The sequence below is a fragment of the Chenopodium album genome, chromosome 27 (assembly GCF_948465745.1).
Source record: "Chenopodium album chromosome 27, dcCheAlbu1.1, whole genome shotgun sequence".
NCBI classification, from domain to species: domain Eukaryota; kingdom Viridiplantae; phylum Streptophyta; class Magnoliopsida; order Caryophyllales; family Amaranthaceae; genus Chenopodium; species Chenopodium album.
The window spans coordinates 30,382,356-30,398,637 of NC_137860.1; the positions used below are offsets into that span (position 1 = coordinate 30,382,356).

The following is a 16,282-nucleotide window of genomic DNA, read 5'->3' on the forward strand; positions in this document are numbered from 1 at the left end:
GCTAAACTTGTAGGTGGTTTGAATTTCCGTTTACTATGTATTGAAAAGCCTAGGTTCATTTGACTTTCTTTAAAATTTAGCTATAGCTACAAATCTACAGTACCAAAGCTCACAAAAAGTAAATATGTATTAGTGTATTACAAATCAAAAACCACACTAACTCCACTACCTTTACCTTCTTTAAATTAGGTCGATTTCAAACTACGATTATAACATAGTATTAATGTAATCGCAAAACATCTTATGACATTACTTTATTAACGAACCAACTTAAATCATAGTCATAAAGCTCCAATTAAAACGAGTAGAACCCACAAAATCATAGTCTAATCGGTCATATGAATAGCTAATATAGGTCATTAAATCTAGTAGTATGGAAATTGATATAATAACCTTATTTTGCTTACTACGTACGGAGTAGTATTCTTTTTTCTGACATATTAAAAGAGTTTCTTAACGTTACCTTACGAATTAAAAAAAAAATAAGAATCTCTAAAGCAGAGGATTAAAAAAAATAAAAATTCAAAGCCTAACTGGCTAAAGAAGTCGAGCCTAAAACCCAGAACCCAACTGGGGCTAACTCTAAACCCAACGGCCAACGCCATATCCTCTTCTTCTCGCCATTTTTGCTCAGAAGATTTGCTCTTTGATTTGGGTTCTGTCTAATCTCGATGGAGTGCTGACATTGTTTGGTAAGTTATTTTGTAACTTCTCACACTATTGAATTTCTTTTAGATTCAGAAACATTATTTTTTTAGGTTCTTGTAACTCAATTGGATTGATATTCATGTCATGTTTAAGTAAAATTCGTTATATTCAGAACTAATTTGCGGAATGTGAAATTCAATATTTGAATTTTCCTGAGAAATGGGTTTATAACCCAATTTTCAGGAATTAATTTCCCAGAAATAAAATTCTAGTTATTCAGATCAATTTTAGTGAATTCACCATCAATTCACTTGGGAATTTTGAGTGATAAAACTAAGTTTGAAAACCCCAGATAATCAATAGTTTACTGATTCATGCCCTCAAAAAAAAAAAAAAAAAAAAAAAGTTTACTGATTCAGTTACTCTTAATTTCTTTTCTCAAGGTGAAAACTTTAATTTCTTTGCTGCTTTACTGGACATATTTGTGAAGATATTTGATAGGATTTAAGGGAAGGTGTGAAAATGAGAGGAAGAATTGGGTTGTTTATGAATCCTAGTAAATTAGGAAGTACAACAATTGGGCGGACAAGTAAACTTGTTTCTTGTTCTGCCTTTTCCTCCTCTGCTGGGGATGGCTCAGGAGGAGGTAGAGGCCGAGGCCGGGGTGTCTCCGGTTCACCTCTATATAACTTTGTGGCTGGTATAGCTGATTCGAATGAGGGATCGGTGATACCTCCTGCAGGATGTGGGCATGGAAGTGGAAACCCCCTACCTTCCTCCCCATTTCTTCCTTCATATAATTCCTTTGTCGCATCCAACCCACCACCACGGCAGCTAGGATTAAGTCAGGGTAGAGGCGGTCCAGTTTAACAGTCCTTTGAGGGAGGAAATGAACTGGGATCACAACATAGAGCACCTGTATTTCTTAAGAAAGATGAATTTACGGGAACTAGTGCTGAAGCTGAATCAGTTGAGTCTGTACCTCGTCAGCCTATTGGAGAAAAGAATCTTCCTGCAAATATTTTGAATGTATTCTCAGGAACAGGGAGGGGAATCCCTGATAGAAAACCGGTATTTGAAAATAGAGTTAAGGAAGAGAATAGGCATATTAGGCCAAAGCAAGTTGGTGCTCCTGCCACTGGAGCTGGAAGAGGGGGAGATAGAGTTGAGAAAGGCGAGAAGGGCTCTGTAGGTGCAAAGACTAAGATAAGCAAAGAGGAGGCTGTAAAGAAGGCAGTTGGCATCTTGTCTAGGGGTGATGATAGAAGGGAAGCTGGAGGTGCTGAAAGAGGAGGTGGTCGTAGGCGAATGGGTGGAAGATCGAAAGTGGACTCTGACGATGAGGTGGAGGATGAAGAAGATGAAGACAAACTTGTCATGGGTGATGATGCAGATGGCGAGAAATTAGCCAAGGAGCTTGGGCCCATCATGATGGCCGAATTGACTGAGGCATTTGAAGAAATGGCTACTGATGTCTTGCCTGATCCAGAGGAGGATGAGTATCTCGAGGCATATGATACAAATCTTAAGGTACTATTTGTCTTTCAATCATTGCTCTTGTACTTGTTGGATGAGCTATTTCATGTGTTAACTTCACCTTTGGGTTGTAGATCGAATTGGAGCCTGAATACTTGATGGGAGATTTTGAGACAAATCCTGATATTTACGAGAATCCACCTATGCCTCTTCGTGAAGCTCTTGAGAAGATGAAGCCATTCTTGATGGCGTATGAGGGAATAGAGAATCAAGAGGAGTGGGAGGTAAGCATTGTCCTGGCATCCTGCTATGTTGCATACTCTGCTAATTAGCTTATTTTTCTATTTTGCTTAACATGAATTTGTTGACTTATCGTGACTGTTATGTGTTAAAAAATAGTTTTGCAATTTGTTTCTTGTATCTTTCAATTCTGACTCATTCTCTTGTATGGAATTCGGTGCTGATTCCTCTCCACTTCCCTTCCAACATTTTTTGATCTTACACATCATTCCACCTTAATCAAGAAAACCGTGATTGTGTTGGTTTAAAAAGCTATTAAGTTTAGGATCACTACACACACTTGTGTTCTTGCACACATATAGTAATATAGGGATCAAATCATGTGTGTGTGTATGTGTTTGCGCGTTGGTAGTTATGTGTTTCTATCTTGATAAAATGGTAGCTAGTTTGTCATTTTAAGGGTGAAAAGTTGCTTGCTAAAATCGCTTGAATGGAACTTGAGTGTCAACACATGGAATGATAGACAGGTGTGTGTGTGTGCGAAAAATTAATTTCGGTTTCTCAGTTATTCACAATATTTTTCAGTAAGCTATAGAGATGCATAACTCTTTTGGGATGATTGTTCACATGGCTTATAGTTTACATGATTTATCATTTTTTTAAGCCAACATTCAATCTTAGTTAAAGCTAATAGTATGTACCTTTGCTAGGAAATTCTGAATGAGACAATGGAGAAGGTTCCACTTTTAAAAGATATTGTGGATCACTATTGTGGGCCTGATAGAGCAACTGCAAAGCAGCAACATGAAGAATTGGAAAGAGTTGCCAAAACTATTCCCACTAATGTACCTAATTCTGTGAAAAACTTCACTGACCGTGCTGTTCTTTCAATCCAGGTTGGTCTTTCCTACCTTGCAATCCATTTTTTCAGGGTGTATTATATAAAGGTGTAACTTCATATCATCTTAACTTTCTGCTCAAAGCAATGGTTCATAAAGCATCTAAGCAAAGTATTCAAGATTCAATTCATTGTCATCGCTCTTATAAGCAAAGCTTTTAATTTGCATTTAGCTCTTTGTTTTTATTCACTAATAGATTAAATTTTAACACCTGATGTAAGAGCAGGTAGAGATTTTGAAACCTCTTAACTTTTTTTTAATTTTTTTTTTTAATTTTTGTTCCCGGTCATGTGTTGATGAGTGGTAGTTAACGAAATAATGTATCATTAGAGAGTCAAGAATGTAGGATGATCAGTTGATGGTTTTGGTAACTTAGTGCTCATTTACATCCAAGTATGGAAGCTATTTTGTTAGCATTTATGCCTTTAGATAGAGAAAGATTACTAGCTATGTTCTATTCTCTCTATAGATAATCTTTGTGTTATTTAAAATGGAAAAATGTTCACCCAATCATGTGCATTTGGACCGCACTTTCTCCTGGTTTTCGTTCTCATCTTATCATCCTATCCTTTACATCTCCAACAATTTCTCTTACTACTTTCAACATTTTATTCAAACTTAATAAGCAAATGCCTCGGGCCCTACGCTACTGTATATTTTTATCTCCATGCTGAAACCTAGTAGGAGGAATAATTTAGGATGGAGAAGAGTGCCAAATTTGGTTCTCAATATGAAGGCAATACATCCTATTTAACTAAATAAGGGAGTAGTATGGACTTTTGTGATCTACTAGTTGCTTTAGGTTATGTATTTATGTATGGGCTTTTGTGATTGGTTGATTAGTATTTTTCGGCTTAGAACAATATTGGGAAAACCATTACCCTTGTGACTTCTAAGGTTGATTATTCTTATGAAGGGCATGCCACCCTACTTGAGCTCTCTAGGGATCATTTTTTCCCCCTAATCTTTAGCTGCTTTTGTATGTTGACATAGACTCACTTTTACTTATGCTTAATAAAGGGTCTGTCGGTATTTTGACAAGTTTCATGATATTGTCTGGTAATTCTGATCAGGCAATCTACTGGCTGAATTTCCATATTAAAAATGCGATTACAAACTAAAATAGCAATGTTGCATAAATTTGTGATGCAGAGCAATCCAGGCTGGGGATTTCATCGAAAATGGCAGTTTATGGATAAGCTGGCACTCGAGGTTTCCAAGTCCTGCAAGTGAGCAGATTATTGAGGCTTAGTTTACGGTTTGCATTCTTCAACAAAGACCATGTTCTGGGTATACAAATTTTTTTCCCAAAAAGGAAGATTAGTTTTTAAATAAACCTCTCCATTGACAGGCACAACAGCTAGAGGATTTTTTTGTACTCTGGTTGTAATTTTTTCCCCAAAATTGTTACAGGTATATTGAAATTTTGCATGCTTATATCAATCTTTCGAGCTGTTAGTAGCTATGTTGCTAGCTCTAATTGGCAAAATTGTAAAGTTTAGTCAAATATATAGAACTATAGAATTGGAAGACACTGTAATTTGTATAAATTTGAGTCTGTAATAAACCGTGGAATGCCATCTACAACGATGATTAACCTAGAATTTTTTTTTTTTAATCTAAAATGTCTATGAATATCTAATTTACTGGTATGTAAACATTAGGTACTGTTTTTTATTTGATATATGGTGATTTACTACCTATAATTCTTTAAATCTATAATCGAATTTCCATAACACTCAATATCTTTAATGCCTGATTTTTGAAACGATTTGTTAGTTTGTTATAACTTTTGGTTTGGTTAAGTTTAAAATTTTCAAGAAACCAAATAAAATTATAAATTCCGATTATAAGATTTCCTCAAACTAAAAAACAAATAATTAAAGAACAATTTCCAAAGCCTTATGATTCTGTTATTTGGAAGGATATCTTAGCTGGTCGTGAAATCCTAAAAAAAGGAATTATTGTTAATATAGGTGATGGCAAGGATACCTCTCTCTGGTTCCATCATTGGATAGGTGACTGTCCTCTGTATTTGATCCCCTCTATTCATATTCCTGACTCTAAGGGCCATTGGCGTGTTTCGGATATCATTAGGAATAATCAATGGAACCTAGATAGTATCAAACATATTCTTCCTTCCTCTATTATCACTTTAATTCTTGCTTTTCCTTTACCTAAGATTGTGCAGGTCTCAGACAGGCTGAAGTGGTCTTTACACCATTCTGGAAATTTCACTATCAAATCGGCTTATAATTCTATCCACCCTCCTTATAATCTAAACTCTTCTTTCCTTCACTCTTTTGCTTGGAAAAATATGTGGAAGATTAGAGTACCTTTTCAGTATAAGATGCTTCTTTGGAACCTAGTTAGAGATATCCTTCCCGTTGGTAGTATTCTCAAAAGAAAAATGAATTTCCTTGACCCTATTTGTATGCGTTGTGAAGCTCCTATAGAAGATACTATTCATCTTTTCAGAGATTGTCCAAATTCTACGGCCTTTTGGTCTTTGGTTTTTTTGAAATTTAATTCTCTTAATTTTGATTTACATCGTTTTTACAATTCAAGTCTAACTGAGTGGTTAGACTTTAATCTTTCTAACACTACCTCTTGGAAAAAAGTTTTTACTGTGGCTATTTGGCATCTCTGGTCTACTAGGAATATGGCTGTTTTTGACCAAAAAATGTTTTTCATTCAAACTACTTTTAACAAATTCTATGTGGATTATATCTTTTGTTTGAGAATGCAACAGGCTACTTCGGATTCTCCTTCCTCTTCAATTTCTCAGAATCCTAGGCTATGGGCTCCACCTCACAAGGACTTCTACAAATTGAACACTGATGGGTCCTGGATCAGTGTAGATAATGCTGGTGGAGGAGGTGTAATAAGAAATGATAAGGGAGTGTGGTATGCTGGTTTTGCTTCGAAGTATAATGCTATTAGTGCTGCAAGTGCAGAATTACTTGCTATCAGAGAAGGGCTGGTGATGGCTTGGGATAAAAAAATCAAATTTCTGGAACTGGAGACAGATGCTGAAGGTTTAAGCAAAATGCTGAAGGACCCCAAGTCTTTTGAGGATGGTGATTTGGGAAACATTATTCGAGATGTTGCTGCCCTATTGGAAAGGGAGTGGACTGTAAGTATTTTTCATGCTCATAGAAGTGTGAATTATGTTGCTGACAGACTTGCCTTAATGGGTAGAACAAAGTTCAAGGCAGGGGAAACGGTTCCTTTTACCTATCCTCCACCTGAGGTTTTCTCCACTTATGCTGCTGAGATCCCAGGAGGGCAAGAGGACTGATGTTAACGTGCAGTTTCATGATCCTTATACTGCTATCAACCCAATTACTACTGCTGTTGTCTTAGTATATGCTGTTAGTTTGTTGTTTCTTTTTTATGTAAGTTACTATAGGAAGTGCTATGATAGCCTAGAGTGGCATTTTATACCCACTGCTATCCTTTTGTTAGGTTGGCTGATTACCTGGAACAGCTTTCCTTATTTTGTTCTGATGATTTACTTCATCAGGTTAACTTTTATATAATATGATGTGCTTCCTTTGTGTTAAAAAAAATTTAATTTGCGATTTGGTGCGATCTAGACCAAGGCAAGAAGTACATGACCAAGACCAACCCTATCTTTCACGTGTTCACCCTACCCCGTTACAATTAACAAGTTTATCACATCACACTATCCTAGCACATTATAAAAATCAAATAAACAATTGGAGAAGATAAACCATTTTTTAATTTTACAGAAATAAAATCTAAAAAGTAGGAGTAGATGTAATTGCTGGAACATGTAGTAGTGTAGAACCGAATTATAGTTGAATGGCACGTACTAAGGTACGTGTCACATAGGACACGCGTCCTTTGTTGTTGGAAGCATGCAAATTTTATAAATACTTGATATTGGATAAACACAATTCCAATTAAACTCATCTATTATTATTACTACTTCATTTTAGATTGTCTCAAAAACAGTATTTTTAAGCTTCTGTTATTCAAAAGACTGAAACATGGCATCTCAAGTTCAAAGCTACAATGTTGAGGTAATTTTGCTACACTTTTACTTTTTTTTTTTTTTTTCCCCATATAATCTCTCTACGATTTTTGGTTTTGCAATTTTGTTGATCTTGTTTACTTAAGTTTTAAGTAATTTTGGACTATTTAGTTGTATTCTTTTAGTATTTATTTGTGTGAAAAAGGCGATATTATTGGTTTTAATTATTATTATTCAATATCTTATAATGTGTATTTGCTTTTAAAAAAGAAGAAGGAATTAAGGGTGTTTCATCATCTAAGCTTTTCCGATCTAATTATCTAAATGGGATGTAATCAAATTTAATAGTGTTAACATCAATTTGTATGGTTATCAATATAAAGGACATACTGTAGAAATGTGACACATTTTATTCCACAACTAAATAATCCCATATTCCAAACCAATTAATATGGACCGGATCACCGGAGGGAGTTTGGGTATGATTTGTAGTTTGTACGTATTTTATGCTAAAGCAACCTTAGCCGATATTTTAAAACAAAACACTGTTACGGAGTAGTTGATAAAATTTTCTTTTTTTGTAGTTTTCTCTTTTTTGGGGGATCTGAATTGAGTTTACAGGGGCATTACAAATTACAAATAAAAAAGCATATACGAACTAATAATTTATCACTAAACGTCTAAAAACTATGTTGTGCAGGAGAAAACTAATCAAATAAAAAAAAGAACAGGGCACACCCAGGACAAGAAAAAGGAGAAGACACAAGTTATCAAGGATGATGCATCTGAGGCAGCCCAAGCAACCATGGATGATGCTTATTATGCGGCCCAAGCAACCAAGGATGCGGTCCAAGCAGCCAAGGATGCGGCATCTGAGGTAGCCCAAACAGCCGAGGATGATGCATTTGATGCAGCCCAAGCAACCAAGGTTGCAGTCCAAGCAGCCAAGGAAGCGGCAGATGAGGTAGCTCAAAAAGGCAAGGATGATGCGGTCGTTGCAGCCCAAGCAACCAAAGTCTCCGTCCAAGCAGCCAATGATGCGGCATTTGATGTAGCGCAGAAAGGGAAGGATGATGCATTTGATGCAGCCCAAGCAACCAAGGATGACGCATTTTATGCAGCCCTAGCGACTGATGACGACGCGTTTTATGCAGCCCAAAAGACTGAGGATGATGCGTTTGATGCAGCCCAAGCAACTGAGGATGATGCGTTTAATGCAGCACAAGCAACTGAGGATGATGCATACAACGCAGCGCAAGCAGCCCAAGCAACCAAGGACAAGGCATCAGAAGCAGCCCAAACAACTAAGGATAACGCATGTAATGCAGCCAAAGGCACTAAGAAGAAGGCAGGCTCGGAGATGGCAGAAATGGGTCGAGTCAAAGTAAGAAAAGTTATGTAGATGAGTTGAACATCGGTCGAATACTGTTAAACGTAGCCTAAAACAACCTTTTTGCTAGTTTTAGGTGTTGCTCTTAGCCTAAAACCAATATTTTGCAAGTTTTTGGGCCTTGCTAAAGTGCCTGAAACTGTTTTACTAGGTGCTGTTGTTTGTTAATCACTATGTTTTGCTTATATATCATCAATGAAAACTTATTTATTACTCTGTTACTTCCTAAAATGGTCAGATTTCACTTGGAAAGTAAGGCAAAATGAGAAGATCAGTACAAGAACTGAAAATTTGCAAAGATTTTAAGATTGTGTCCAAGTCATTAGTAAAAGTAAAAGATCTCTGAATTTATTGTTCTTGGATAATCAATGTGCCATAGAAACTACCAATCAAGCTTTGGCCACGATGAGCCTTTTACGAGCTGATGGTAGCCAACTAGCCATGCCGGCATAGCGACACCTCGAAAACCAGGACAAAATCTACAAATCTTACCCAAAATATCTTGCGTCTAATGGCTCTCAGGTCATAGGCAAAAATTTGATCTTACCCAAAGTATCTTGCTTCTGATGGCTCGGGTCATTGGCAACATTTTCTACTTGCTCTACCAAGGCCCAAATGCAGTTCGAAACAAAACCCGAACTTAACCGAGAAACCTATTAGAGAGGAAAACAGAGACGGAGACATATATATCTCTAAACTCTAGCTTTGTAAGTGCATATCAAACTGTCCATGCCTCTAGATTGCCCAGAAAAGGTCCTAGAAAAAACAGGTCACTGAGCAATGTATAGATATTATTGAAGATGAGCCTTCCTATATCTGATTTTGGCTTCATTTTCCTCCACAATATGGAGATCAGCCAGAAAGAAACTAATTAATTACGGAGAAATAACAATCTCATTTCAAAATTAGAAGGAAAAGAAATCAACTTTACTTGTCATGATGGCAGGATATACAAAAAAGTTGACAACATATGCCGTTTTTAACCGCAACCATAATGCACATCAGGATTATCAGCAACAGAATCAAATGGAATTTCCACTCTCTCCTTCACAATGCAATGGATTTCACCATTCTCCATCACTGCCGTTTTACCTGGGGGGCAGCGTGCACCAAGTGCCCTGCGTTTATCATTGGGTAGTTGAAACAATGACAGGACATTTACTTTGGTACCTTTTTTCTGAAGCTTAGGCTCAAAACCAGCCAAGCTAAGAAGAGAGATGACACCAACAAGGGTAAGCGTTGTCTTGGCAGTGGAATGAACGAGAAATCTCAATCCTCCCCATAGCTTGTTGGGTTTACTTTGAGTTTGGCTTTCCTTTGACTCGCTGCCTCCATTAAGACCATTTTGTGCAAGCTTACGCGAATATGGAACCCGTGAGAGATAATCTTTGTCTAGCACCAAAGAATTGGGAGAATGGGTTTGATATGGAGGAAGTAGCAATTCATTGTCCTGCTCCACCTTCATACTTGCAAAAGCTTCTGCCTCTTGTATCACATCAGAGTGTTCCCCTTTATACTCACTGAGCTTCTTAAGCAACATCTTACGGTTGTACTCAATTTCTCCAATCACAGCTTCTCTTTCATATTGCTGCTGTTGTCGTAAAGACTGATCCAAAACATTAAACAGTTAATACACATCACAGCACACCAGCATCTGATAGACATGTCCTATATTGAACACCTCTTAGCTATACACTACAACCTTTACGCAAAATTAGCAATTGGAGTATTAGACAATCATTTTATCATGCTATTTACTTCCCCTGACTACTCTGCCTTACATATCTACATTCTACAAGCCAAGTAAACTAGATTTTCAAGAACCAAAGACGATGGCAGTGGTATGACTATTCCCACTGCCTTCCTCAACCTTGTCACAGGATGATGCTTACACCATTTGACAGAATTGTAAACTAGATTCAACAAAGACAAATTTTTTTTTCTAATTGACTGATAAAGACACCAGCTTCCCTGACTATCTTACATGTTACATTTCAATGACTAACTAACAGAAGTGCAGAACCCTCCAATGTCTCCCTAGTCAATGATTGGGTTTTAGGTTGGGTAATCTAGCATACCAGCTATACATGAACAAGACCAATCCATCCACAATTGGGTAGTTCAACTCATGCAGAAAATAAGCTTAATTTTATGATGAAAAATTAAATCAAGGCACCAATTTTCAACCCTTAAACATCACTGAAAGGATAGCTCTTATTCATATAGGTATAAATTTAGGATTACAGGACCAACGAACCACGAATCGAAAATGAAGCAACTTTTGCCCCATTTCTAAATTAATCAAAATAAGCACCTTATCAAAGCACACTATTTTGAAATTACACTATATTGGTACGATAAAGAGTACACAAGTAAATAAATAATGGGCACACAAATTAGCCATATGATTATTCAACAAATGTGTTAAAACAACATTTCTTTTCCCCTAATAAAAATTGAAAACAGAATAGAAATAGTATCTAGCAAAATTGGCAAAATAACATACCACCAATTTCCTGAAAATCCAAAACAATTGTTAAAAACAACAATTAATCCTAAATTCTGCAACTGACCTTTGAATAAAATACCATATTCAACCAAAATTAACAACCCAGAAACAGAATCACAAAACCCTAGAAACCCAAAATCAAAGAAAAAACCAGAAATAAAGAAAAAGGGTGTATGAAATTACTTGCAAAGAAGCGAGCTGATTCTCAAGGGCATCAAAAGAGTAGCAAATGTTCATAAGGGCATCAGTTTCTTCATCAGCTTCATCACCATTTTGTGCAGAAGAAGATGAATCGCCATTGTTTTGAGAAGCTTCAAGGTGAGATTGAGGTGGGTTTGTTGATTTATTGATGCAATTTGCGATTTTGGAGCGTAATTCTGATGCTCGAACTAACACCATTCCTATCCTCTCTTCTTCCATTTCCATTTTTTTGTTCTTGTTTTCTCTTCTCTCTCTATTTCAGTGGAAACAAGTAAACCGCCAAAAATGCTCTACTACGGGGTAGAGTTTTGGATTTTAGGGTTTATTTATTATTTATTTATTTTTGGAAAGATATCTAAGCACCGCGATTAAAAGAAATAAAGAAGAATTATTTTGAAAATTAAATTCCAATTTTAGATATAATCCAAAAGAAAATCAACCCATAGACGTGTCATTGTGCCGGTATTAATTAATGTCATATAAAGAAGTGTCTTAATTTATTTGAATCTTGTTAAGAATAAAAATTCTTACAAAGCTATCGTGTGAGTTGTATGTTTATGGTGCGTTTTAATACTAATCTTTTCTAATTTAAATTTACTTGAACTTATTTGAACTTCTTTTTAGACATATTAAATTTTTTTTATTATTATTTTAGTTGTATAAATAGAACTTGATACAGTTGATAGCTCTTATTAACCCTCATTAAAAAAGAATGAAGATTCTTTTTTTTTTCTTCTATATGCATTGCTTTTATAGCTCTTATTAACCCTCACTAAAATATTTTCACAAACCAATTAATTAAAAAAAAAATCTCAATAATTATTTGATATCATTGAACTAGAAAATGCAAATTTGTGTGACTATTAATAGCAAAATGCTCATGTTGGCTTGTATCACCTGTAACATATGCTCTTTTGCATTATATTTTTATTTCAATATTTCATTGTCAAAAATATATAAAGCCAATAATTCTCCAAGCAATTGACAAAACTAATCTTTCTTGAGTAATACTTAACCACTACATAGGAGACCGACCAATCACACATATGCCAAAAATGCAACCAAGCAAAAGCCAAATATCATTCCCTTAGCTTATCTTCTCATATTTAGAGGTTCAACTTGAACCACAAACTAAGCAATTTCATCAAGATAATAATGATCAAATAAGCTCAAGTCCAATTACATTGAAACATTATCAACTTTGTTGTCTTGTTCATGCATAATTGAGTGACATCCTCGCGATACCAATAGACATAACAAGACCTTGAGCTGGTTTGATCAGCACCTCTTTCGCGCTATGTTTGTGTATCAACCATCTACTCAGTTTTTTTCAGCTCATAAGTGAGTGTATGATCACTGCAAGAGATCCTTGGGAAACTGATATCGGAAAGAGAAGTCATGTGGAATCCATTCAATGCCTTTCCATCCTTTCTTATGTCGAAAGTTGTAATTAGAAGTAGTCCTGTTTCTCTGAAGATCTGCAGGGAGAATCTGCTCCAGAACCTTCATGAATTCAGGTGGGTGTAAGCTGGAATCTTTGGCATAACTCTCTACAATCTTTGGCAGTAGTATCTTGTTCTGTTCTTTATGAACTCGATAATTGCTCAAGATGTATTGGTCTCTTGCAGCCATCAGGTCTTGGAACACTCTCTGAGGCGTGTATACACGAACCTATGCACATACATAAAGCAAAAGATAGTTACACATTATGTATAAAACTTTTAAGTAAAACCTCCAAATAAACAGTGATGTTTTTGTTTTAAGATAATTACTTGTGGATCGGAATGGCTTCCACAGCAAAGCGAAAAGTAACATAGAGGTTCAGAGTGATCAATCGCGAACATTCTTCTTCTGTCTCCTGTCCTGAATTTTTTCTTAATATGGAGTAATTTATGAAACCACTGCAAGAAGATGGATACATACACATTCAAATTGATTTCATGACATAAAATATCTAAAATTTATTGTAATTACTTAAAGATAATATATACTTGTCCTGGGTGAGGCAATTGGTTCCCAAGAATGTAGTCCTGTATCATGCTCACACTGATAGTATGACTCCCAATACTATATGCAGCCTGTGTAACACAAGCAGCTTATAAACAACGATTTCAAAACATATACTTCATACTCCCTCCGTCCCAAAACACTAAGTTTTAATGTATTCAATATGGGATGATTCTCCCTGCATTTTTTTTGCTAAAATTCTCCTATAATTTCTGCTCTATAAAGCAGAAACAACTTAGCTCTGGGACAAAGCGAGTATTTTTTTTGAGATGGATTAAACAATAAGTAAATTCTGAACAACCTTTAATATCAAGGACACTCGTTTAAGCTTGTTTTGTGGCACTCCATACTCCAGAAATGCCTGTATTTGCGACATCAATAAGAAGACTTCAGCATTATATATACAATAAAGGTTGTAAGAGAAGTTAACATAATGCTCAAAATTTGTTACTGGTTATAGAATTCTTACATGCATCACAAGAGCATTGTGCACATTAATCCAAAATGCTAATTTCTCTTTGTGGTTCAATTTGCTCGGTTTTACTCCATCCAATTTGTTAACAAGTAACCTGCAGACAAATGAACCTCACTGCAAGATCAAAAACTGAAACACACATTTAATACGATGAGTAATGAGTCGATGATAGAATTACCTATATTTATGAAGCATGGGCTCAATATCTCTGAATGTAGTACTGTCCCTCTGAATCTGAAGGACCTCAATCATTTGACAGTAAGGTCCACTAAATTCGAAATGACCTCCCGCTTGATAAGGTGCATCAGAATGTAAGTCCTGAAATGATTTTATCCTAAGAGGACTCCACAAATTAGATTCATGAGTTTGTGGTGATCCACTTATCGACGATGGAATTGATACAGCAGGTGATGAGAAATTGTTGCTGATCACAGAATTTCCTGCTAGTTTACAGTAAATTGCTGAAATGCACCTGACCATCTCCTCTGAAAGCCAATTTGCTGTCTCTTTAACTTCGCCAAAGTTATAGGTAGCTACATTGTTTGAAACTTCACAAACTTCTGGCTGATGTGATAAAAATTATTTATTCAGTTAAGATATTAAAAAAAAAGTTAAAAAGGAATTAAAACCACCCTTCTTTATCTTCTTCAATGATTTCAGATACGAGCAAAATTGAAGTTACAGATAAAATAAGTTCAGTTAAGGGCCGATATAATAAGTTTAGATAAGGAAAAGTAAGTTCAGATACGGGTTTTCATTCAGGTGATATTCTTTACTATCAGCTGTTACACAATACAAGGTTCAGATTAGTGAGATTAATTTATTGCAGAGTTCATTCAGGTATATTACTGTATACTAAGCAGAAACTTGAGGATTTATGCATTCATGTTGCAAATTATATTATAATAATAATGTTCCTAGTAGAAGTTTACATGAAAAAAACATATATTTACCTCAAGCATAGTCAAAGGCAATGAATGGTAAGAATTTACAGCTTCTGCAACCTTTCCTGCTAGAGGAGATAATCGACTTGCATAGACTGTCGATTGATGAGATAACGAAGAATGACTACGATGAATGCTACTACCAAGCACATCTTCTTGTTCCTTAGCTTCATTATTGCTGTTTTCTAAACAAAGGTTGTTAATGACAGCTTGATCTGCAGGCATCTGAAAACGATTAGAACAGACCTTTTCTTCTGATGTAACGTCGTTACTGTCTTTTGACAGTGAGGCTAGTCGACGATCAAGTGCTTTCTGATACAGGGAAACAAGATACTTCTCTAACTGCAATACTTCCAGCTCTAACATCGCGATTTCCTTCAGAAGTTCTGTGACAGACTGAAGCAATAGGAAACATTACTGCGCCGCCTATATCAGCATGAACTCTCAAATTAGCATCAATAATGCATTGGTATAAAAGGTGTTACCTTTGGCTTTGAAGATATCTGAAGTTGAGAAACAGGTTTCTCCATGTTTCGTATAACAGCTTCACAAGTGTTGGACAGTAATTAGCCTTTTCGAAGTGTCGGTCTGAAAGAATGAGCTTTAAAACACTTTGGTGGTAAGCCAGTTGAAGGCTGAAGTTGCTAAGTGAGCTTCCTCCATAGAAATTGGATGTGCATAAAGTGAAACTAACTGATGTTTCTATTGTTATTTGAAGACTTGGGTTTTTCTAAGGACTTGTATACTTCTGAGCTGAAACAGTTACACTAGTTACTAAAGTAGTAGGATACAAAATAATACTTATGGGTTTAAATATAAACCTCGATTGTACGGAGTATATGTCTTCCTTTTAACATTATCCTAATCTCTCATAAGTTATAAATTATATGGAATAAAGAATATATCATAATTTCTGTATACTTTATTTCCTACTTCACATTCAAAATGACAAAACTATCTACTCACTCAATACAACTCTTTATACCACGTAAGTGAATAAAACGTGTTTCATGACATCTATTGTCTCAGAGTATAAACAAGTGATTCTAGCATTCACAACCAAGTTCAAACTTTGGAGTATATTAGTACTATTCAGATTGACCTTAGAGCTGAGAATGGTCCTAAAATTGACAAAACACTATATCGGTAATAGTTCTTTATGCTTATATAATCCATAAATGAAAGAATTTAACACTCAAAAGGAAATTGAAGAAAATGGCCATATTATACTCTCTCATTCCCAATTATATTTGCATCTTTTTTACCAAAAAATATCACAAAATTTGGTCAAATGAGACAAGTAAAATAAGACGGGGATTTTTATTGGAGTACCATAGACTTACGTATTCAACATTCTAAACATTGTCATTGTGACATGCGTGCATTGTCAAGCCTAATAAAAAAGTTGTATTCAAGAATTCAACAAAATTTCAACGCAAGAGGCTCTAATAATCATTCCCATAACCTAACTTTTTGCCTAATAATCACTCACA

At 35.6% G+C, this 16,282-nt stretch overlaps 3 protein-coding genes across 3 annotated transcripts; 1 reads left to right on the forward strand and 2 right to left on the reverse strand.

The window, feature by feature from the left end:
* Positions 1 to 1,170: 1,170 nt before the first annotated feature.
* On the forward strand, positions 1,171 to 4,616 carry LOC145620024 (uncharacterized). The gene is made up of 5 exons (XM_081674683.1): positions 1,171 to 1,374; positions 1,522 to 2,178; positions 2,259 to 2,408; positions 3,075 to 3,260; positions 4,416 to 4,616. The coding sequence occupies exons 1-5, from the start codon at positions 1,171 to 1,173 to the stop codon at positions 4,494 to 4,496; spliced, it is 1,278 nt and encodes a 425-aa protein (XP_081530809.1). The 3' UTR covers positions 4,497 to 4,616.
* Positions 4,617 to 9,423: 4,807 nt separating this feature from the next.
* LOC145620942 (plastid division protein PDV2-like) lies at positions 9,424 to 11,669 on the reverse strand. Its single transcript, XM_081675683.1, has 2 exons — positions 11,346 to 11,669; positions 9,424 to 10,259 (listed from the first exon to the last, which is right to left on the reverse strand). The coding sequence occupies exons 1-2, from the start codon at positions 11,586 to 11,588 to the stop codon at positions 9,633 to 9,635; spliced, it is 870 nt and encodes a 289-aa protein (XP_081531809.1). The 5' UTR covers positions 11,589 to 11,669; the 3' UTR covers positions 9,424 to 9,632.
* Positions 11,670 to 12,270: 601 nt separating this feature from the next.
* LOC145620026 (uncharacterized) lies at positions 12,271 to 15,319 on the reverse strand. The gene is made up of 8 exons (XM_081674684.1): positions 15,275 to 15,319; positions 14,799 to 15,185; positions 14,024 to 14,409; positions 13,840 to 13,939; positions 13,672 to 13,731; positions 13,355 to 13,441; positions 13,136 to 13,264; positions 12,271 to 13,034 (listed from the first exon to the last, which is right to left on the reverse strand). Exons 1-8 carry the CDS (start codon positions 15,317 to 15,319, stop codon positions 12,717 to 12,719), a joined length of 1,512 nt encoding a protein of 503 aa, XP_081530810.1. The 3' UTR covers positions 12,271 to 12,716.
* Positions 15,320 to 16,282: the final 963 nt, after the last annotated feature.